We start from the raw sequence: 22,911 nt of genomic DNA, 5'->3' as shown, positions 1-22,911 counted from the left end.
GACCTGCACGGGCTGCTGAAGCTGGACACGCCGATCCCCAACGCGCCGCCCGCGCGGTGGCAGCGCAAGGCCAAGGAGAGCGGCGCCCCCGGGCCCAGTCCCGCCGCCGGCGTGTCGCCCATGAAGCCGGCCAACCGCTCCCACAGCGCCAGCAAGACGCCGTCCAAGACCCCCGGTGAGCAGCAGGCTGCCGGACCGCGGTGGGGGGAGCACGCCCGGGCGGCACTGGGGCTCCGAGGCTCTGCCAGGCCGCCCTGGTCCAGCCGCTAGTCGGGCGGGTTACAGTGCCCCGGCTCCCGGGGGCCACCTGCCTTGTCTTCCCGGGCACGAGGTGGGCAGGGCTCTGTGCACTGAGTTTGGGTGAACTGCTGTCCCACAGCAGTGTCTCGCTGGCCCAGCTCTGTGTTGTGGCACGTGTCGGAGTGTGCATACTGACAGTTCTGCATGCTGCAACAGCATTTTAGCATTCTCAGCTTAGCTGGAAGCACTGGAGTTGTTGCATTAGACCCAAGGATATATCTAATGGCACTGAGCTTGGGTTGGGGACTGCCAGGATACAGCGAGGTATACAGGCCAGAAATATGAGTTATCTGTAACTTGTGCAGAATGTGCAACAATGCTATGAGTCTTACTATGATCATGCGGCTTTTCTGGTAGATGTTATGTAGTCTATTGCTGGTAGACTGCCTCTTAGAGTGCAAGTTTTGCTGTGTCTCTTGAAAGCTCTAATACAGGCTGTCTGACAGCTGTAAGGGAATATTTATGCATGTGAATTCAGGTAAATCAGGATCCAAAATCCAGAGCACCCCAACAAAGGCTGGGGGGGACCGCTACATTCCCAACCGCAGCACTATGCAGATGGAGATGGCCAATTTTCTCCTAACCAAAGAGAATGACCCTGCCGAGGATTCCCCTACCAAGAAGGTGAGCATGATGCTGGCAATATTATGATTGTTATAATAAGCATTATGCAATAGTTAATCCTTCTTGACCTTTCCCAGAGAAGCAAACTAAAGTCTAACAAATGGGTTTGTGAGGCTAATAGCCCCAGCTACCAMAGCTTCCAGCTCTGGGCTTCAGGAGTCTGGGGTGTGGTGGAAGCTGTAATGGCTGCAAGCTGCCACACAGGCTGAGTCTAGCTGCTTGGTGGGGATGTTTCCTCAGGTACAGGAAAGAGTGTAGAGCCTCCTTATATCTCTGCTTCCATTCCAGTCTGTGCAGCTTCTGCTAGCAAAATTCAACTTTGAAGGGCTAATGAGGCTTTTAAATTGAGCAGCCTACAGAGGCACAAAGCTGTGAGCCTGTACACAGTGAAACTGCTGGTGGTAGCTATTCTAGGACAATGTCTGCATAGGGAGCTATTCTGGAATGTGTACACTGTGTTCTGAAATCTGTTTATGGAGCACATGGTCCCTTGTGGCTGTGGCTTCCCCTCTGGCAATGAGAATTGTTGAATTTGCCCCTCTTCTGTATGAAAATGTTGTGAGCAGGACACAGTGCCAAGGTCTGAAGAAAAAATACTCTGAGCTGCCTATGTGCAGCTGACTCCTACAGTACAGCCATGTACCTTCTGATTCTGGGAGAAGAGGGCTGGGTATATGCCCCACCAGCTGCAGTTTTGTGTGAGGTGCAGCATGGGCTTTGTATTTCAAATGAGTCATGCTGAGGGTGGTTTGTCTCTAGGAGCAACAGAAAGCCTGGGCAGTGAACCTGAATGGTTTTGATGTAGAAGAGGCAAAGATCCTTCGCCTTAGTGGAAAGCCACAGAATGCTCCAGAAGGTATGATGCAGGGTCTGATGGTGAGTTGACTCAGCTGGAGAGATTTGGGGAGGGGAACTGTAACTCAGACCCTATGTTTGGACATGGGAGAGAACAACTGACTTTCTCAGAGCTCTTGCACACTGGAGTTTCCCTTCTAGCTTTTCTGAAGTTGGAGATCCGGCGAAACAGCTATGCTGAAATACTTCACAAAAATTGAGCAGTGACTGCCAGTTGCTAACTTGCACTGCATATGGCAAATCTTCATGATGTCTGTAAAGGCCTCAAACTCTGCTGCACACTTTGTAGTTAACTGTTTTTAAACATGGTGGGATACAGAAAACCAAACTCTTCCCTCTGATTGGGATTTAACTTTCATTGGAAGGGTCTACTAGTTGGGTTAGCAGTGATCAGCCAGGAGGAAACTGTAACTTAAGATAACAAAGCTGTTCCTCTGCACACAGGCTATCAGAATAACCTGAAAGTGCTCTACAGTCAGAAGACCACACCTGGGTCCAGCAGGAAGAATGGTAGATACATTCCCTCAATGCCAGACCGAATCCTTGATGCACCGGAAATTCGCAATGACTATTGTAAGTAGGCTGCAATGGTGAGTGGGCATTAAGATCATTCTGCACTGGAGTATCACTGGGAGGTGTCTGTTGCTTCCTCTTGCTCTCTTGTTGAGAGGCTAGACCAGCTACATATTTTTTCCAGTAATTAGGACAGTGTGGTTCTAAGAACTGGAGCTAACTTGGCTGATTTGGTGTCTTATGCATCCAGGCTGGCATTGACCACTTCTGGAGTGTCCCTGTGTAGCCTTTATAGGAACAGTGGTCCAGAGTGCCATGCAAGTGATTTGGATCAGGGCTATCTGACCCTGCTAGCTGGGCACAGTGACTTCCAGGAGGCTGCCCCTTAACTGCACACACACACAACTGGCTTAGGTGGAAGATGTGGTATCAGCACTGGGTGAAAGTTTTTGGCTGCAGTGCTGTGCTGAGGTGTGGGCAGGGCTCTCCAGCAAAGCACAGTGTGTCCTGCATTGGTCTTCCAAATTGTAGATCTGAATCTCATTGACTGGAGCTCTCAGAACTTCCTGGCAGTGGCTCTGGACAACTCTGTGTATCTGTGGAATTATTCTTCTGGGGAGATCATCCAGCTGCTGCAGATGGAGCATCCAGATGATTATGTTTCTTCTGTGTCATGGATTAAAGAAGGAAACTATCTTGCTGTTGGCACAAGTAATGCTGAGGTCCAGGTGAGTGTAGGAATAAAACTAGAGGTGTTGTCTAGGAATTGCTGAAGATGTGGACCTTGGACAAAGTCTTGACTAGCACCAAAAGGATACAGTGCACTCTGACTTGTCTTCGCCCCACAGGTGGGAGGGGTGTTGGGTGTGTGTGGGCCTTACTCCAGTTAAGCAGTGAGTTGCTGGCCTTGATGGGGAATTGCCAAGTGAAATGGGTGACCTGTGATAGAGAAATGCACAGAACATCTCGGAGGACAATGTGCTCTGCCATGTCAGATAACAGGTATTATCTGAAGGAATCCTCATAGTCATGTCAGCAGGAAGTGGCACAAATTCAAAGTAGCTGTTCATGTCTTTGCCATCTGCTGCTACTCTCCAGTAGGCTGTCTGTGGCTTTCACTGCAGTGGGATTCTTCTCTGCAGTCTTGTCTACCAGTGGTTGTACCCCTGGCAAGTGAGGATGCAAAGCCTAGCAGGGAGTCTGCATCCAGCTGTGGCCAGGCTTCTGGGCAGTGACTAATGGCAGCAGCAGGCAGTGTTTGGCTTTGGGGTTCTCCAGCATCTGGATTTACTTTTTGTTCTGTAGGCATGAGGTACAAGTTTATATCTGTTCCCACACTGAAAAGGTTGAATGCCAAAGCCTGTGCAGTAAAGTTCCCTGGGCAAAGATGAGGGTGCTATTGGCTGGGTTTTCTGGTACACTGGAGAACTTAGTGCTCTGCCTCTCTAGCTATGGGACATACAGCAGCAGAAACGTCTCCGAAACATGATCAGTCATTCTTCACGTGTGGGGTCCCTGAGCTGGAACAGCTACATCCTCTCCAGGTAAGATTGTAGGTGTGTGGGGGTGAATGGCATGTCCAACTGTTGCAGATTCCTATCTTAGATCCATGCAGTGTGGGTTAGGGATGGCTTGGAAGGAGCTTCTGGCCTGGCTTGGGATTCCTTTTCATCCCATTCCATTGGGACCATGGGTAGAAGGGCTCTCTTTTCCCTTGCCCTTTGTGCTGAAGTTGCTAATCCTGTGGCTGCCCTGCCAACTCATGTCAACAGCCCAGTGATGCTGGTAACGCTGGCTGAAATCCAGCAGTGGCTAAGGCAGTCTAGCAACACACAAACACAAAGATGGCTTGTAGTGAAAACGTGCCCACCTGACCCTGCAAACCTACCTTCTCTCTTCAGCGGGGCACGGACTGGCCATATCCACCACCACGATGTCAGAGTGGCTGAGCACCATGTGGCCACGCTTGCTGGCCACACACAAGAGGTTTGTGGACTCAAGTGGTCATTAGATGGACGCTACCTGGCCAGTGGGGGCAATGACAACCTGGTGAATATCTGGCCGTGTACCCAAGGGGATAGTGCGGACTTTGCTCCTGTACAGACCTTCACGCAGCACCAGGGTGCTGTCAAGGTGAGTGTATGGCTGTTGTGGGTGAGGTATGGGCATATGTTTGTATACAAGGCAGACATGATGTACTTGGTGTGCTGCTAGAAGATTTGCTGTACCTCTCTGCACCCTAGAGGGAGACTGCTGTGTGCAGAKGGGCTGCCCTGGTGCTGTGGTGGCTTGGGCTCTTGAAGGTGCAGTAGGGAGCAGATTGCCTCTGGCATGTCTTAGAATTAACACTTTTCTTGCAGGCTGTGGCCTGGTGTCCGTGGCAGTCAAATGTTCTAGCCACAGGAGGTGGGACTAGCGACAGACACATCCGGATTTGGAATGTGTGTTCTGGCACCTGCCTCAGTGCTGTCGATGCCCATTCTCAGGTGAGGCATAAATACCAGCTCAGTGTCAAACATCTGTACAGAGCTGCTGGCTCCTGAGGTCTGGGGGAATGGGAAAGGAAGGAATCATAAAGGCTTGCCTCTGGGTGATGAGTGTCTGCATGAGCAGCTTGCCTCTTACCTGCGTTACTGCCTTTTCCCAGGTTTGCTCTATTCTGTGGTCAACAAATTACAAGGAGTTCATTTCAGGCCATGGCTTTGCGCAGAACCAGCTGGTGGTATGGAAGTATCCAACGATGGCCAAGGTCACTGAGCTTCGAGGTAGGTTGGGCCCTTTGACTAGGGAAAGGCTGCCATATATTAAAGGCTGATGTGATCTTTGGTTTGAGCAGATTTCTGAGGCCTTGCCTAGAGTATCAGTGATGCAGAATAGTGTCCAGGGGAATGCTGCTAGAGGGAGGCATCTCTGTGGGATGCTGAAGAAAGTCTGGTGCTCCAAATGAATGCCTAGGGTGTGAACCTATACTGCCTTGGCAGGGTGTGGGGACAGCTGTGCAAGCTCCAGGGGGCTGGTGGGGCTCATGTGGGCAGGTAGCAGCAAAACATGGGGTGAATGCAACTGTTGTAGAACCAAAGGGAGTGAGCAGGGCATGGGGCCATCAGCCCAGCCCTGACTGCACAACTCCTCCTCAGGTCACACAGCCAGAGTCCTGAATCTGACCATGAGTCCAGATGGCTCAACAGTGGCATCAGCAGCTGCTGATGAAACTCTGCGGCTCTGGCGCTGTTTTGAGATGGACCCCATTAAGAAGAAGGAAAAAGAGAAGGCAAGCAGTGCCAAAAGCAGCATCATTCACCAGGGCATCCGATGAGTGCACAGTGCAGCTGGGGGGAGGGGGGAAATGGGCCTATACTGTACAGTATTTTAAGTGTTAATAAACATCTTCAGTTTGATTTTTTTTTAATGGTGTTTAACAGAAGAAATGGCCAGGGCCTATAGTACCAAGCAACTCTTCTTAAAGGGCTGGGATTTGGGCAAGTGGTGGAGCTTTCTTGTTTTTTAAGACCAGCTTGCAGGCAGACTGAGCCTAGCACAGCTTCTTGGTCCTGGGAAAGGAAGGATGCTATGTTGACAGAAGTACTTCTGTCTCAGGTAGGAGAGGTCTGTCATGTGCCAGGATGTTCATGCTGACTATAAGTGCAGCCCTACCTGAAGAGCTGTGGCTTGCCCCTACCCCGCATGAGGAACCAGCAGCACTGAAAGACACCCAAGTCTGGGCTCTGTTTGCAGCAGTAACTGCTCTTACAAGGAAGCTGATTATAGTTCCCTACTCAGCTATTCCTTTAGCAAAGCTATACCAAGAAACCTGGGTTTTCCTGGTATATCTAATCTTTCTCAAACCAGAAGCTCTGAAGAAGCCTGGCCTTCAGGGGTTAGATATCAGTTCTGGTGTCCTGGCTCTGGTAAGAAAAACAGGAATGTTAATAAACAAGACAAACAGGGCCACTACTGTCACTCTTCTTGGTTTCATTTAGAAATGGTTATGGCCTGAGAAAGCTTCTAGCCTTCTGTTCCTAACAGACTGTCAAAGCTCTTCCAGCCCCCCAGCCCATGTGCTGCCTTGCTCAGAGTGGTGGGGGCAGAAGGAGGTAGTAGTACCTAGTCCCAGCATCCCCTAAGCCTGGGAAAGGGCTGAGGAAGAGGGTGGCAATAGCTAGGAACCAGTAAGTATAAAGCTTGATGCAAAAATGGAAGGTGTTAGGCTGCATTGTCACATCCAGCTTGGTAGTTATGCTAGCCAGCACCCCAGGGGGCAGAGCAACTGCAACACAGTGCACTCACCTTAGTTATCCATCCTTAAAGCAACCCTGATCACCTCCTTGTCCTCCCTGCTGTGGGGGGAGAAGCCCTAGTGCCAAGCTGAGGCTGTGCACAGGGAAGCAGGCTGGTGGGGGTGCAGCAGTAGGGACCCTGTTGTGGCAGGAACTGCCTCAGCTGGTGGGTGGTAGAGCTTGATTCTCCAGCACTTGAGAAATGGGTTATCTCAGGCTTAGCTATGCTGGTGCTCTGGCACAGGCAGGTACATGCAGTCAAAACTTTTCTTTGACTTGGGTAAGAGCCAGCCTGGCCAAAGCCAGGACACTGCCATCCTGCTCTGCATGTTGGAGCCATGGTGTCTGAGGCTGCAATAGACCCATTGAGCCTGTCCTTTAGCTTGAACACAACTGCACCAGGGCACACTATACCCACTCCAGCACAACCAGGGGCAGTTGGGGAAGCCTGGGGAGCTGTACAGCTCTGATCAGCACCCTGGCCTGTACAAAGCTGCTCTACAAAGCCTGTGCTTTGGATTATTAACCACTTCCACCTTCCCCTTAGCACAGTACCACACTGTACCCAGCACCAGGCTTGTGCTTTGGCTCCTGGTGTCTAAGCTGGCTAGAGCCTCAAAGGTGAGCACCTAGAGCTGGTATTGATCTGTGCTGTGCTGAGGCTAGCTGGTGCACCCTGCTGCACCCACCAAAGCAGTCCCACAGGCCTAATGCAGATATGGGGGCATGGGGGTGCACACAGTTTCACAGCACCCCCAGGAGAAAGGGATGGAGGCAGGAGGAGGAGCACAGCCTGTGGCAGGGGAGCCAGGCACCATCCCAATGGGGCTGCTAGTCCACCTGTACTTGGCCACCTGGAAGAAAGCAAAAAGAGGCAGGTCTGTCCTTCCTCTTCAGAAGCAAATCCCAGAACAGCAACTGGATCCAGGCAGGGAACAGGAACCTGCACACAAGGCTTGACCCTTCCCCAGAGCTGAGCTGCAGTTGTAGGAGCCCCTGCCCCATGCAGCCCTAATACTGGTGTTACTTAAAGCAGATGCGTCCTGTGTCCCCACACCTGATTAAGGCTTCCAGTACTCAGCCTGGCTCGTCAACTGTTCCTGACCCTGGAAGAGAGGCTTTGCATGCCTGAAAGCTGGTGTAGTTTTTCCATGTAGTCCAGTACAATAGCAGTTTATCTTTTTCAGATACAGCCCGTCTTGCCTCTGTCCTTAGCACATACCCACCCCCCCAGCAACTTTGCTTTACACACCTCTTCAAAGCCCTCTGAGCATTACTGGAAGGTGATGCTATTACAGCACTCTGTCTCTGGTCACATTCTGGTCCTAGTGTCCTGAACCAAGAGGAGGAACAGAGGAAGGAGCCAGACTCTGACCAAGCAAGCTCAGGAAATGCTGCCATATAAGGTGTGAAATCAGTTTGGAGCAAGCAGCCTAAACAGACCATGACAGGGTATAAATTACTTGGGCGCACAGCTGGCCCACAGGAAGATCATAGCTAACAGGGACAATTGGAGGAAGGGAGAGCAGAGCACATGTCAGGAACAACCCCCCTTTCAGAATGCCAAGCCTAAGTAGTTTAAAGTACTGTTACTATTTTGGGCAAGAGCAAAGACAGCAGGGAAGAGACTAAGCAGCAAAGAGCTCGGTCACAGCTAGACTGTCTCCTACAGCTCCTGAAGCAGTGACTTGTGAGCACTGAATTAACATTACACACCAAATCAGAGACTAGAACAAACTCTCAACAGTCCTTGCACAGGGAGGAGCAGCAACAACTGGGAGAGAAAGCATACATGGAGCTGAAACCTGACCCAGCATCAGGACTTCATCCGTTCAGGAGCAATGAAGCCTGTAAAATAGGGTGAGAGCCTGTGTGCAGTTAAGCATAGTAGTAGCAAAAGTTTAGTATGCTTGAAGGGGGGGGGGGTATTTTCTATGTTTCAGAGCTTGGCATCCCCCCCCTCTGTGGTGCATGGTGGCTCAGGCAGGAGTAGCAGAACTTTCTCTTCCCACCAAGTCCAGCTGTTGGGCTGTTTCCAGTAAAGCCCTCTCATACCAACACCAAGCCCTCAATGAAAGTGGAGCCCTGCTGGGCTACTACACTTCTCCTAGCCACAACTGTCCCAGCTGACTACCTGCCCCTCTTCCCAGGTTTAAATCAGCACCTAGGCCTGGCCTCCATGCTTGACAGGGCCAGAGACACACAGGAAAGGCAGCATCACAACCCTGGCAGCCCCAAGAGGAAACAAGACCATCTCAGCTGGTAGAGAGGAGCAGAGCCCAGCTGAGGAAGATGCACTGCCTTAGCAGGATTAAGAAGCCAATAGAAACATTTCTCCCATGTGCCTGTGCTGCTTTATGCACACATCCACACTGCTGGCAGCTGTCTCCTTGTCCTGGGGCAGCCAGCAGGCCCCATCAGCTTTGCTTAAGCAGATGCCTTGCTCCCTCTTCAGACAGCAACTAACTGGCCTCCCTGCTGTTTCCCCATCACTTGGGTTTCCAAGTGCCTCCCCTCAGAGCATTCCCACTCCATTTCTGAAAAGCAGCAGCTCCTCCTGGCCAGCTCACCCCAGTCCTGCCTGCACCCATGCTCCACCCCAGCCATTCTTTCACAGGGTGGAACCGCTTTCACAACTGGAGCCTTGACACATTTCCTGCCCTGAGCACTGCTCTACCAAAGCACTTGGAAACAATCCTGCCATCTGCTTCATCAGCACACTATCACACTCCTCCCCCCCATGTCCCCCAAAACACACAAACCTGCTACACCAGCTGCTTTTCCCAGCCCTGCCTCTAACCACACTGGGCAGGGCCAAGCCCCTGGAACAGCTTCAGAGCAGGGCAAGCCAGGAAAACAAGAGGGCACAGCCATTTCTCCTTCTGTCTGTTTATTTTTTGATAGAAGAGCAGCCCAGCCTGACTGGGCCTGGCTCCTTCACCTCATCCTCAAGGCCATCAACATGGCTTTGGTTACAGCCAGAGCAGGTGATGGGCACCAGGCCCAGAGAGCTGCTGCACTGGCCTGCTGAGTGGCAGAGCACACCTCCACTCAGGCCCTGTGGGATCCATGGAGTCAAGAGGTGCTCTGCTGCACAGCACAGCAGGGCATGGCACAACCATCTTCCTTTGTGCTCACATGGGCCAGAACAAGGCTGGTCCCAAGCAGGACAACCCAGGAGCTGTTTCTAGGGACAATTATTGCTCAAGTCTTGAGTTYGCAGGAATGGAAGTGGTCCAAGTCAAGGCTGAGCTTGGCCTCCCCCACTTTGCAACAAGCCACCAGCTGCCATACAGGATCAGGTAAGTGTAGCTAAAGCACACTTGAGCACCCAGCCCAGGCACAGAAGGGCAAGGCAACCTGGACTTATCATGGGGTAGAGGCATTTCAGGCTGTCACAACCCCTGCCACATACTAGGCACAGGGTATGTGTATTGCACTGGGCAGCTCTGGGCCTCAAGTCCCACCCTCGCTGCCCCTACATTCTCCACAGCCATGCCTGAGCACACCAACACCAGGGCAGAACTCTCCACCTGGGCACACAGGGACCAGAAGGGGAAGGGACATGCAGCACCATGGCACAGAACAAGGTGGCACAAGGCATGGTAGAGCAGGAACATTCACACTTGTGCTGGCAGCAGCAAGCAACCAGGGACAAGTCCGCTCATCCATACAGGTTCTGATGAGAGAGGGAAGAGGAGAGGGCACCAGGACAGGGACCTGTCTCTTCTTTTGGTCCTACTCAGAAGGAAATGGGCCCCAGGCAGAAGGGCCAGATTCAGGCACTTGGGGGAAGTTCCTTTGGAAACACTGGAATGGGGCTTCAGCCCCACAGCTGTGATGCAGGCAGCTGCCTCTCTGCTCAGCAACAGTAAAAAACAGCATGAGCCCTCCCAGCAGTAGGAGAAGCTGCCTATGGCTGCTCAGAGCAGAGGGGCTGGGCATGCAGACAGAGGACAGCAGGGCTGGGCACAGGGGTACAACAGTCTGTAGGCACTTGATTTGGCTAGTGGCACCCAGGAGCAGGGGAACAGGTCCCAGCTGCCTCTGCCCCGGGGCTCTCATTGGCTCTGGGAGGGCCTTGCCCTCTAGTTGGCTTTGACCTTGCCATTGGTGACTGTGCCATTCTCATGGATGCTGCTACCATTGTGCTGGGCTGCTTGCTGAGCCACTCTGGGCAACCGTTTGCCTTTGGTGTAGGACTGGTACCAGAAGTTGGAGAACAGGATGAAGAAGATGGTCCCATAAATCCAGATGAGGTGGATGAAGATGGGAAACTGGTACTGGCAGCCAGGCATGAAGTAATACTGGGAGATGTGGATGGAGACAATCACGAACTGTGCCTGGGAGCAGGGCAAACAGGGACAAGTTACACATGGGAGCAGTGTCAGGGATCACACTAAAGACAGTCTTTCCAAGAGGAAAGAATAGGCTCCTTTCCCACTCCAAAGTACAAGTCTATGGTGCCTCTACAGCAAGGGGCAGCCAGCAGCCACACAAGAAGGGAACAACCACTGGAGATACAATGATACTTAAAGCAGCACCAGCATCCCACCCCCACAATGTGGGCACAGCCCAGGTGCAGCAGACTGAGGAGCAACCATGTCCTAGCCAGGCTGTCAGGGATATCAGAGGCCCACAGTGGACCAGAGCAGCTAGAAATCCAGGGTGAGAGGCTGCAGAAGAGAACCACAGCTTGTGGCTGCACCTTCCCCAAGTACAAGGCCTGCCACTCACATCAGAGGCTGAGGGCACATGCTCTGCCCCACAGCACAGACTCACCAGCTGGATGGCTGTGATGTGCTTCTTCCACCACAAGTACTTTTGGAAGGCAGGTCCTGCTGCTGAGAGCCCATAGTAGAAGTACATGACAACATGCACCATGGAATTGATCATGGCATGGAATGAGCCCATTCCCCCTGTTAGACAGATGTTCATTAGCACAAGTCAGTCATCTGCAGCTGTCACACCAGGAGCCAAACACCATCCCTCCTCCCAGAGCTGTGCCTGGGTGTGATATTGGGCAGGAAAGTGCCTCCTTAAAGGACAGCTTCTCCTTCTCTACCACCAATCAGAAGTCCCAGGAGCCCAGCCCATCAAGGCCAGAAAAGCCTTCCCAAGGTGCAGGGGCTAACCCCATCACTTCCCTAGCTGTGCACCTAGCCAGTTCCAGTCTTACCTGGACCAAACTTTGCTCCCCACCACCAGCTCCATGGCAGAACAGAGTGGTGGAAGAGGTGCAGGAATGTGACCTGTTCATTCTTCTTCCGCAGGACAAAGATCACCTGCAATTAGAGTCCAATAGCATCAGGACCCACAGCCTTGAAAAGAGCAGGAACAGGCTGGGATGCTGACTCCCAGTGTCCAGTCTCAGTGATGCTTCACTCCAAACTCACTACCACCATGTGTTATTCATCCCTCAGTTTCCAGAGCCATAACATGCCAGAAGCAGCATCTGCAGTAGCTTAGAGTAACCTCCCCAGCAGTGATGCCAGACAAAAGCACTGCTGGGTCAGACAGCAAGGGCTGAAGAAAACACCTCCCTCAGATACTCTGGGCCTCAACTCCCTGCACCTCCCCTGCCCAAGCACAGAGCCTGCCCAGCATCTCACTCACCGTGTCTGTCAGTTCAATGAACTTTGAGAAGACAAAGAGCCAGGCAACACTGACCATCTGTAACAGAACACATTAGAGACTCATCTTAGTGTGAACATGCCCAGTGGTTGAGTGCCTTCACACTGTAACCCTGGGGTCAGCCTAAAGGCCAGAGGCAGCAAGTCATCTGCCTCAGGGCAGAGACAGGTAGCTGCAACCTCACTGCCCAAACAGGCACTAAAGGTCATTCCTGCATACAGGGAGAGGGAAGAGAACTCACCCTGAGGGCCTTGGGGTCCTGTGAGAAGTCCACAGGGTCACATCTCCAGGTGTATCCAGTCAGCCACCCAGCCATCAGGAACTGCAACAAGAGCATCACCAGGGTGAGGCCCAACACATCACCCACACTTCCCAGCCCTCCTCAGAAAGGACAGAAAGCTGTGCATAAAAGGGCCTCCCATCACACAGGCAGCCAGCATGAAAGGTAAGGACTGCTTTACATATACCAAATAATACTCACCTCATAAACTATGTAGAGTGAAAGTCCCACCAGAAAGAAGTTGTACAGCACCATGAACTTCTTCAGGTTTAAAGGCTTCCTGTTGGCCATTAGCCGGGGGCCCAGGGATAGTACGAAGTAGACATATGCCAGAAGGATGCCCATCACAAGGAAGGGGGACTGCATCAGTGGGTAGTCAGCAATGCGGGGGTCTGTGGAGAGAGCCATGGTGCAGAGCAGTAAGCGTCCCTGCCCTGCTGCTAGCAATGCTACTACCAGAGTAGAGGCAAGGACCAGCTCACAAGTCCTGTTCTCCTAGAACAGGAGCACAGGCAGAACRCAGCTTGGGGGCAGTGGCTGAAGAAGCAAACAAAACTAAGGTACAGCCTGAAACCATGCTGCAGAGCATACTGGAGACCCCATGCCCAGGAGGGCCAGAGCATCATAGCAGCTCTCTAAGAGGCACCAAGACCAGAATGTCTCATAATACAGCTCTGGGTTCTTCAGGCTGCCTGTATCTGTGTCAGGGCAGAGGCAGGATGCAGCTAGACCTGGACCACATGCAGACAGACCACCTCCACTGTGCTGGTGGCAAAGGCACATAGTGCCCTGCAACTGGGCAGGGCCAAACACTCACCTGCTTTCTTCATGAAGTCCTGATACATGGTCACAATCCCCTCCATGGCAGTGGTGGTAGCTCTGCAGAGACAGAGGAAAGGATCAGGCAGCTGCAGCCAGGCAGTTTCTAGCCCAGCTTCAGAGGTAGTCATGAGCATCCAGTCAGCAACTCTCTCAGCAGAGCCCACACCAGCTCTCCAACTGAGCCATGTGCTCCCCACAGCTCTTCACTGAGCCTGGCCACAGCCTCACTTGGCTCCAGCTCTCCAGTTCTGCGGGGATGGAAGAGCTACTTGGGAAGCCTACCATCTTCCACCAGCAGTCCTTCCCCAAGGAGGAATCTTACCATTGCAAGCTATCTAGGTAGGGTTCCAACCTCAGGGCCATATCTCCAGCCCCTTCTTAGTCTCACTCCTGCCATACATGCCAATTATTGCCCACCCACAACAGCCATGTTGGGTGCCCTTGCCACCCATACCTACCCAGCAAGCACACTGGTGCCAGCCAGTGAGGACTTGGCCTGCCTGCATCTGCCGGACATTTCCAGCTGGGATCTCACTAGGAGTAAGAATGGGCCTGTTGGGTCACTCTGACCTGACAAGGACTACCATCACATAATCCAGCACCTTGGGGCAGGTACATACTGCTTGGCAAAGGCATTTTCATTCCCCTTGCAGGGGGGGCACAGTATCCCTAGACTAGTAGGGAAAGCTGCAGAAGAAGGATGTGCAATCACAGGGAGAAGGCCTGGCACTCTGAGCACTTGCACAGCCTCACTGCAAGCACACACCACACAATCCACATGGATGCTCTCCAGAAGAGTGAGCAGGGCCCAGACTCTTGCTGCTGCAGGCCAGTTCAAAAAAGCACCCCTACCCCCTCTGCCCCCAGAGCCTCCCCCTGCAGAGGCCCATGGGGGGAAGGGGGGCAGAACATGCCCCTGGCATGGAGCCATGCACAGGCCCAGCCTCCCCTGACTCACCCACTGTGGAGGGAGGTGTTCCCTACAGTTGCTACCAAACACAGCCACTCCACCTACTTCTTCCTGCCTTCTTCCACTCTCTCCCAGGTTTACTGCTGCCAGCACCAGGAAGCAAACAGCTCCTCCCAGGCCAGCAGCCAGGAGGTTGAAGCCAGAGTGACCCAACAGGCCCCTTCTTATTCCTAGTAAGATCCTAGTGGGGAATATCCAGCAGGTACAGCCACCCCAGGTCTTCCCCAGCCAGCACCAGCAGCCCTCCTTCAGCTTCGCTGCAAAGTGAGGAGTTCGGTCTGCTCTTTGCTCTAGCTGGGACCCAAGCAGGGAGGGGAGGCAGGACTGCAGCAGACACTGCAAGACTTGAGTGCCTGTGTGGTGCTACCAGGCGTCTACATGTCAGGCAACACCTCACTGGCAACACTTCCCAGGGGTCTGGCTATGGGCCTGGCACACTACCCCAGTTCACAGTTCAAGAAGCCTGGTAATCAGTGCTGGCCCAGTCTTACCCTGCATGTTCCTCCAAAGTGGGGAATGCCACACAGCCTCTCTGCAACAGCAGTGGGAAGATAGATCAAGTTCCCCCTTCACCATTACCTCCCAAAATACCCATTCCTCCTCCAAGCAAGGCTCCAGAGAAGGCCTGCACAGCCACACACCCCAGGGAAAAGAGCCCGAGAAGTTTTTCTGTACTCCAGAAACCACAAAATGAGGTTCCTCACACCACTTTGGAAAAGGCTGCAGCAATAGGGCAAAGTGCATTAGGGAGCAATTCCCACCTCTCAGATCATCTGGTGACACAAACAGCAGAACAGACACCCTGCCTCCCTCACAAGCCTGAGGTTGAAAGGTTTAATAGCAAGTAATACTCACTTGCAGGATCACCCTAATACCAGAAGGGTTTAAGGTCCTGGGCACCACTAAGATTAGATAATCTTCATGTGTAAGAAAGGCCAGAAGAGTGTAGCAGGAGCTACCACATCCTTGAAAGCCACTCTTTAAAGAGTCTGGCTGTGGGAAATGCTGTAAGTAAGCTCCTGAACTTTAAGGTGCTTCAAGACTAAAAGCAAGCTGCAAACTTGTCTGTCTAGTTTTCGTTTTAAACCACTATATCCAGCTACACCTTTATTTGCTAGCTTGAGGACTCCTCAAGAGTTAGTTCTCAGCAAAGTACCTGACTGTTCAAGCTCTGTGTTTATCTTATCAAGCTGAATGAGTCAGAGTCTTACTACAGGTCCAGGGCAGAGACAAGACTTGTGGAGCACTCGCCTATTTTGGGCAGGTTGGGATGGGAAGATAGTATCAGAGTTGCTCAGAAGCTCAGAACTACATCCCACACTGCAGAGATGAGGGAGATACTTGAGCCCAGGCACCATTAATAACTCTGCTGACCATGACACCAGCAGCAAGACTCCGGCACCACTGATCAACTAGGATGCCAGCTCAAAACAATTTGGGGTCCCAGCACACTCAAGACCTGAATCAGAAGATGCACACTGCAGTTTTGCCCTGACAGACCCTGTGAAGGTTGCACAGAGCATGCAGTAGACAAGGGCCATCCTTGCAGCAGCAAGGAACACGACTATCCCCCAAGCAATTACAGAAACCCATTTCCACCTGCTCAGCACTGGCACAGAAGTCCTCACTGGCACAAATGGCAACAAGTTTCTCTTGCTGCAGAGCCACATTCAGCACTTCCACAATCCTTATTGCCACAGGGTGAGAGGAAATACTGGAGTTGTGTCTTAAAGAGGCTCTGGGCAAGCACCAGGACTTTTTACTACAGCACCAGGAGACAACTAGCAGGATTGCACCTACAGATCCTTACAGGAAGGACCTATGGGTTTTCCACAGCTTCCCTAGGCTGAACAACATCTTGCTACATCCAGCTAACAGAACAGCCACATCTCCAGGGCCTCCCTGAGATCACTCTGGGTCTTTGCAACACCTAATACCAACACTGGCATGCCATATGGTCCTGCAGGACAGGTACTGCAGCAGGCAGAGGTATGCTGTATGCAGTGAACAGATTCACTTGCACAGAYTGCCTCACCCTCCTCCAGGGAGGCAGCCACTGTCCTTCTGGCATGGACAGTTGAGCTGCAAAAAGTTGGGAGCAGACTCAGGTGCTACCTTCCACTGCTCAGGAGGATGCAAGCAGAGGGCACAAGTGCACTGGCAAGCCTGAGGCACAGCGGCTCCATGCCCAGCTTTTCTGCTGCAGGCATGGATTTTCCAGCACAGAGCAGCAAGTACCTGGGAACCTGAACTCACCCCTGCCATTTCCTCTGTGCAGGACAAAGGACACTGGCATTTCATGCCCCTCAGCACTGAGAGGGGTTCACTCCCCAGACTGGCATCTGTTCTTACTGCCCTCCATGCTGCAGTGCTTATCTTGCACTGCTAGAGTTCACAGCTCCTCAGGTGATACCTTGGTACAGAAGGGAGAACTCTTCTGCCCTGACCCTCTCGGGCAAGGAATTGGAAAGAGGTTGTGCATGCACATGTGTAGGGGCAGGGGCACAAAGACAGGCCTTGAACAGCTGAAAGCAAGTAGAACAAACCAGTCCAAGTATCCCAAAGCTTCAGGAACCCTTAGCCTGAGCACACCAAGCACAATATGTAGAGATCTTGCAAACACATTTCCTTCCACCTCACATAGGAGTGCTGCTTCCCTATCTCAGAGAACATGCTCTCACTATTTGCAGGCCAGAGCACCAGGCTGCATTTTGCCCTAGTAACCCACATCAAGGATTAGATACTTGCTTACACTCAGCAATGTGTAGACTATACTTCCACAGCCGTACAGCTMATCAGTGCAACTTCAGCAAGAACAGCAAACCCCTTTATAGCAAGTCCCAGCAGCCCAAGAGCAGTCAGACCACAGCATTGTGAACCATAACACTGACAGAGGCCAGAGCACAACAAAACTAAATGGGTTAATAGCCTCACAGAGCACATCTTACCCCACACAGCAGCCATCTGCAAGCAACAGGCTCAGCCCTAGCCTCCCCCAGCAGTCTAGCAGCCAACACTACTACCTCATCAATATTCAAGTCAGAAATCAGACCTGTAATAGGTGAGAAGGCAAGCCACCCTAATCTCCCCACTAGTGTAACTATAGATAGCACCAAAACAGCCTGGTAGGTAGCCATAGAGCTGCTACCCCCATGAGAACTGGCACAAGGCCCTTGCTGAACTAGATGAAGCAGGCCTGGCCCCCCTGGGGCTCCCAAGGGAGCAGCAGTCCTCAAAGGTCAGGAGATAACCAGCTGGCCAGAGATCAAACCAGCCCTCATCCCCTGACCTACAACCAGCTGGCAGCTAGGCTTGCTGCAGCACTGAGCTCCACAACCACCAATGAAGATGCCTCTTCTAAGCCCTTCCTCCCCCAGCTTCCTTACAGCAGGTTTCCAACACAGCACTTGCACAACTCACAGAACCTCCAGAAAGCCACTCAGGGTCCAGCAGAGCCTGCATGCAGCACTAGGCAGCCAGGGCCCCACATTTCCCAGCAGGCCACAATTCAGAAGATGGTTGTTGCTGTGGGAGAGTTCAGTGCCTGAGCTGGGCACATGCAGGGCTGTACACAACATGCATTCAGGCTGGCACCCTAAACCATTAAGGAGAGCTGTCACTCACAGCCCCAGGAGAAGCCTTCCTTTGCCTACATGCAAAGGAATTCAGCAAGACAGCTAGGATGCAAACATGTCTGCCCTGACAGAGCGAGGCAGACTGAGCATGATGAGCCAGGAAGAGGGAGAAGGAGCTTGTCCAGTCCTGAGCAGCACCCCATCCTTTATGAAGTTTCCGCTGTTGGGTTGCAGGTAACAGATGTTCACCATAAAGCAGAGATAACTAGATTTAGATTCTTTCTTTCTGCAGCTGTCCCAAGGAGGAAGACAGAAGGCCTGCACCTAGTCAGCTTCACATAGAGCATCTTGGGAAGCCAGCTCAAGCACATACAGCAGACAGCACTTAACAGGAGAGCTGCATTTAAGTACACTTACATTACTGTTAGTGATCTCAGCCATCTGACTGAAGACTCGGTCAAGACACTGTTGTCCACATGCTGCTGAAGTCCTGTTTTCCTGAAGAAAAGTCACTGCATAAAGAGATGCTTGTGCACCCACTCAGAGGGCACAAAAGACCAGTCTGGCAGCAGAGCACCAGCTGCTATATTTAAAGTGTGGAAAACCACACAGGTAGTTTTAGGATAGAGTAGGAAAGCAGAGCTCTCCTAGCCTGACACATTGTCTGCAAGTGCTGGTGACAGACTCCCTGATCAGAGCTCAAGAACTAGTCCCAGACCCCTCAGCCAAAGACATAGCAGGAAGTTTTCTTACAGACTTTGCAGGTGACACCACCAGATAARTTCCCCCTTTAACTGCACAGATCCATTTGTCACTGCCTCTGGCTCAGCTGTTTCATGCTGAGTATTAAAGGACACAGCTAACAGCTTGATACCATATGCTCTGCATCAGTGTACTTCTGATGACAGTATAAAAGAGTTGTGTTCAGAGAAGGGACACAAACTCTCTAACCCTTGATAAATAACAGCTCTTGCAAGAGCTGCAATTGTGGCTAGTATCGGAATCAAGTTGGCTGGGTACTATTTTTGGCACTACAACAAGTTTGACTCCAAGTGGCAGGAAGCGACCTGTCTGAAGCAAGTAGTTTCCCCATCTTCAGCAGGTGGATGTTAATACAATACTGCTGTATTTCACACTGTGGCTGTAAAACCCTGGGGCCTTTGGATGGCATCTTACAGACAAGGATTAAGTTCTCCCCTTCCTATGCTCCCTGGAAGCAGAGAGATTAAGAGGAGACTCCCAGATTAGCAGATAAATTCTGTATAGTCTGGGTAGTCATAGTATCACCTTACAAGCCTGCGGGGAAAGGAGCAAGCCCACTGCAACAGGGTACCAGGAGCCTTGTACAAAGGCAAGGAATCAGACTTCAAGGTCTCAGCACAAGTTGTCATAAGAGGTCTATACCCAAGCACGTTTTCCATAATACTAGCTGTATTCCTTTGGAGACAAGTACCTCCCCAAACCAATCATGCAAATTGGTAGGATAGGCTTACTCCCTACCACATTTAACACTGGTGACTGCATATTCAGAGTACTGGTATCAGTTCAGATGAGATCAGTCAGGAACAAGCAGGGAAAAGGTAGTATCAGGAAGCTCTGGCATAGAAAGGAGTGAAGGAATAGAGTTGAGTAAAGAAACACAGGGTGAGATACCTGGAGAAGTGAAAATAAGGTATTTCCTGCCCACAATATCAAAACTGGACTCAGTGGTTCATGAAGCACCTGGTAAGCAAGGAAGGAGAGATGGAGGCAACCAGGCATCATCTCTGAAGTGACAGCACATGGTAGCACTACAGTACATGGAGGGTGAGAGCACTCAGGAAGGGAGGGCACACAGGATCGCTTCTTGAGAGCAGCTAGTAGAAATACATCAAGTCTTGTAAAGCCCTCTAGCAGAGTAGAGAGCAACCCTATCTGCATGCAGGGCAGGCAGGGTACCACAGCATTTCTCTGCTGTTTCAGTAATCATGCAAGCAGCTCACAGTGAGGCTTCAACTCTGCTCCCACAGCAGAGTCTGTAGTCATTACTGTGCTCTGTCCCATTAAGGGCTTTGCATCAGTTGGACATGGACTCTAAGACAAGAGGAATATTAAAGGTCTACAAAGCCAGATTCAGAAAGACCCCCAAAATCCCTCTAACAGATTTGCTCTGACAATGAAAAAAGCCCAAGTACAAACTCAGGGGTCACCAGTGTAGGATGGAAGGGGACAGGCTACAGAACACACCAGGACATTGGCTTGGGCCTCCCTACCCTCTGTGCCAACAAGTCAGAGGCCCACAGCCATCCATCTGCTAACAAGAATGGATGTTCATTGGCAATACTACAGATACCAGAGACTCCAGCAGTATGGCAGATGCACCACAAATGCCAGTAGGCCTAATGCAGGTACCATCTTTAACAGGGTCACAGCCCCCACAAGAGAACAGAAATACTAGCCTCCGTTATCTTCACACAGGTATAGAGGGTTCACTCAAAGCCAGCACTATTGCTCCCACTGCTGGTCCCATGCAAAGGGGGAGGAGGGGGAAATCTTCTTAGGATTGATTAGAACAAGCATGGGATACAACTCCATGCACATACAGAACAAGCCTATCAGCAAGCTGTAAGAGCAAGCTGGCTGATCCGATTAAGGTCCACACAGTAAGAGCACTCCCTGCAGCAAGGCTGGAGAACTTGCTGCCTCAGCAGCTTCCTACCTTGATCCACCTCAGGGGAAGAGGATCAGCTTGAAATTAGATACCCTATGAGATGCTAAGAGAGAAGTCAAGAACCCTCAGACTAGATTACCACCTCCACCAGCACTGAGCTACCAAAGACTCAGATAGCATCCAGACTCAAGCCTGCTGCCAGGCTGAGCTGGGGAGCTGGCTGTGGCAGCTACCATCTCACAGCAACAGCAGCCCCACAACTCCTACAGGGAAGAGTCCTGGCTCCCAGGGACCAGCTGCTCCAGGAAGGAGGCTAGGCTGCCTCACCTGTTTGACTAGCAAGAACCAGACTTTCCAGCCCAAGTATTCCCACCAGTTGACAACTAGTAAGGCACATGCTAACACAAATCCAGTACAATATCAAAAAAAACACAAGCAAGGCCTCTTAGGCCATCACAGGCACCACTTCCAACACCTCTTGCCAGCTCAAGGTGGTAAGGATCTCAGCCTGAGAGTTCACTGTGCTGTAACCCAGCAGAAGAGAGGAAGGGCAAGTGTTCACCCTTGCCCAGCAAGGACAGTGCTAAGTCAGGCATTCAGCAATGCAAGGAAGCCCTCTCCATCATTGTCCTGAGGATGCAGAAAGTTTTTCTCCACCAAAACAAAAAGGTGACACAGCGCACCTTAAATAAGTGCACCTTGATCAAGCCATTAGGTTAACCTACAAACCACAGTGTGAGAAACTTCTGGCTCAGAATTAAAGTTTTAACTCTCTCAATCCCTAGTCCAGTCTCTTAATTTTAAGAGGAGTACTCCTYTCATTTCTGCCTTGAAGGACCATAAAACGCCCCCATATCTATCAGACTTTCAGGAAACAGAGGCAAGAACATCATGCAGAGCAGGACTGCAGAGGCCCAGGTTGTGTGGGTGGCATGGCTTAATCTCTTCAGTGAGACACAGCAAGAACAGGCTGCTGCAACAGCTGGCATAGCGCTACCTCTCAAAGGAATACCGTGTCAGAAACAGCTCACATCCATGAGCTGGAGGGGCTTCCTAAGAAGGAGATAAAATCCAGCTGTCTCGATCAAGCCCTGAGGGCTCAACCAGCTGTTTGATTCTCTAAACTGTCCTCCAGAAGCTGCTCAGCAGGTCTGGTGGGAAGGTCAGCTCAGCCCAGCCAGGAATCTGCCCTGGCTGCATTCTGGAAGAGTAGGTGGTCAAATTTTGGGCTGCACAGCAGGATGGATGCACTGCTGCACAGATGGTCCTTGTCTCTAAGTGGGGGAAGAGATGCTCTGAGGAAATGCACTAATAATGAGAGCACTCTCATTATCCCAGGCTGCCCACTGAGCCAGCAAGCTACCCCTGGCAGCCCTGGGGACAGAAGGGGTACTTGTCTCACTTCTTCCTTCCCTTAAGGCACCAGAATCAGGACAATCACCCAAGGGGAAGCACCCAACAGTCCCTCTGTACTGCTCTGAACAAGACTGCAGGAAGAAGTCGAGGCACTGAGGCAAACAGATCTCCCCCTCAAAATGCCTCCCCACCTGTCTCAATGTCTGTGTATGCTCTCTCATTACAGCACTATTACAGTAATCAAAGAGAGGCAACTTTCCCAACTGTCCTTTCATTAGGAGAGGGAAACAGGCCCATGTAGCAGATCTACAGACCAGCTCCAGTACTGCCTGGAGAAGGTCAGATGAATGTTGGTCATGGTTATTAGAGTCTGCAGCTGTCCAGCATGGACAGACCCCTGTGTATGGCAGCATCACATACCACTCACCAGTTTGAGGTGGGCTTGCATCAATGCTGCTGCCACCAGAAGGGCGAGGACAAGGACCTCCTCCCACCAATGTTCCAGCGCAAGGACTAGATGGAGGCCAAGCACCTACACAAGCTGGCGCTCAAAGCTAACATTGTGTTAGCAGCAGTGGGGGAGGCCTGGTACTGCCATCCTGCCTGGAGGAGGAGGGAAGAGGAATCTCTCAATAGTACATTGATGCTGAGGGCTGTGTAGGAGAAAGCTCTCCTGCCTCCGAACAGCCAGCAATGCCCAAGAGAGGCTGCTTTCACCCTGCCACACTGAGGCCAAGCACAGCCCCAGCTGCAGGCCCAGCACAGCTGCTGGAGGAGATGCCTAGCCCAGCCCTGCTCACCACTTCTCAGCCATTAAATACCTTCCCCAGCAACCAAGCTGGAAGCCAAGGCCTCCTTCACAGGGCACACGTGTGCCAGCACCTGCCAGGACAGCACCGAGGTGGTGGAGCCCCAGGCACGATCCACACACCCCACCGACCCCAGGGAGACGCGTGGGGCCAGGGCTTACCTCCGCTCCGCTCCCAGGGAAGGTGGCTCTGGGCGCAGGCCCCGCGCCCCACTGCATCTCCAGCTGGGAGGGAGGCGGAGCTCAG

General features: G+C 51.9%; 2 protein-coding genes across 3 annotated transcripts in view; one reads left to right on the top strand and one right to left on the bottom strand.

Moving 5' to 3' along the window:
• The first annotated feature begins 6 nt into the window (after nt 1-6).
• On the top strand, nt 7-5,698 carry CDC20 (cell division cycle 20). The gene is made up of 10 exons (XM_026086680.1): nt 7-175; nt 779-924; nt 1,684-1,780; nt 2,224-2,352; nt 2,824-3,020; nt 3,742-3,836; nt 4,194-4,425; nt 4,653-4,778; nt 4,940-5,057; nt 5,430-5,698. The coding sequence occupies exons 1-10, from the start codon at nt 121-123 to the stop codon at nt 5,606-5,608; spliced, it is 1,374 nt and encodes a 457-aa protein (XP_025942465.1). The 5' UTR covers nt 7-120; the 3' UTR covers nt 5,609-5,698.
• A 549-nt stretch (nt 5,699-6,247) lies between these two features.
• ELOVL1 (ELOVL fatty acid elongase 1) overlaps nt 6,248-22,911 on the bottom strand; it is an 18,594-nt gene continuing 1,930 nt past the window's right edge. Inside the window, exons 1-8 of one of the 2 annotated variants that reach the window (XM_026086681.1) lie at nt 18,268-18,363; nt 13,301-13,362; nt 12,685-12,875; nt 12,445-12,525; nt 12,186-12,242; nt 11,749-11,854; nt 11,352-11,488; nt 6,248-10,912 (exon numbers count right to left, since the gene is read on the bottom strand). In XM_026086681.1, coding sequence (XP_025942466.1) covers nt 10,658-10,912; nt 11,352-11,488; nt 11,749-11,854; nt 12,186-12,242; nt 12,445-12,525; nt 12,685-12,875; nt 13,301-13,346 — 873 coding nt within the window. In that variant the 5' untranslated portion in view covers nt 13,347-13,362; nt 18,268-18,363 and the 3' untranslated portion in view covers nt 6,248-10,657. Of the gene's footprint in view, nt 10,913-11,351; nt 11,489-11,748; nt 11,855-12,185; nt 12,243-12,444; nt 12,526-12,684; nt 12,876-13,300; nt 13,363-18,267; nt 18,364-22,911 lie in introns of those variants that run through there. The other variant, XM_026086682.1, reaches the window with a different exon arrangement.

Source organism: Apteryx rowi, unplaced genomic scaffold (genome assembly GCF_003343035.1).
Source record: "Apteryx rowi isolate R43461 unplaced genomic scaffold, aptRow1 scaffold_7, whole genome shotgun sequence".
NCBI lineage: Eukaryota > Metazoa > Chordata > Aves > Apterygiformes > Apterygidae > Apteryx > Apteryx rowi.
The sequence above is the reverse complement of the archived record's forward strand: the minus strand, read 5'-3'. Positions and strand labels throughout refer to the sequence as shown.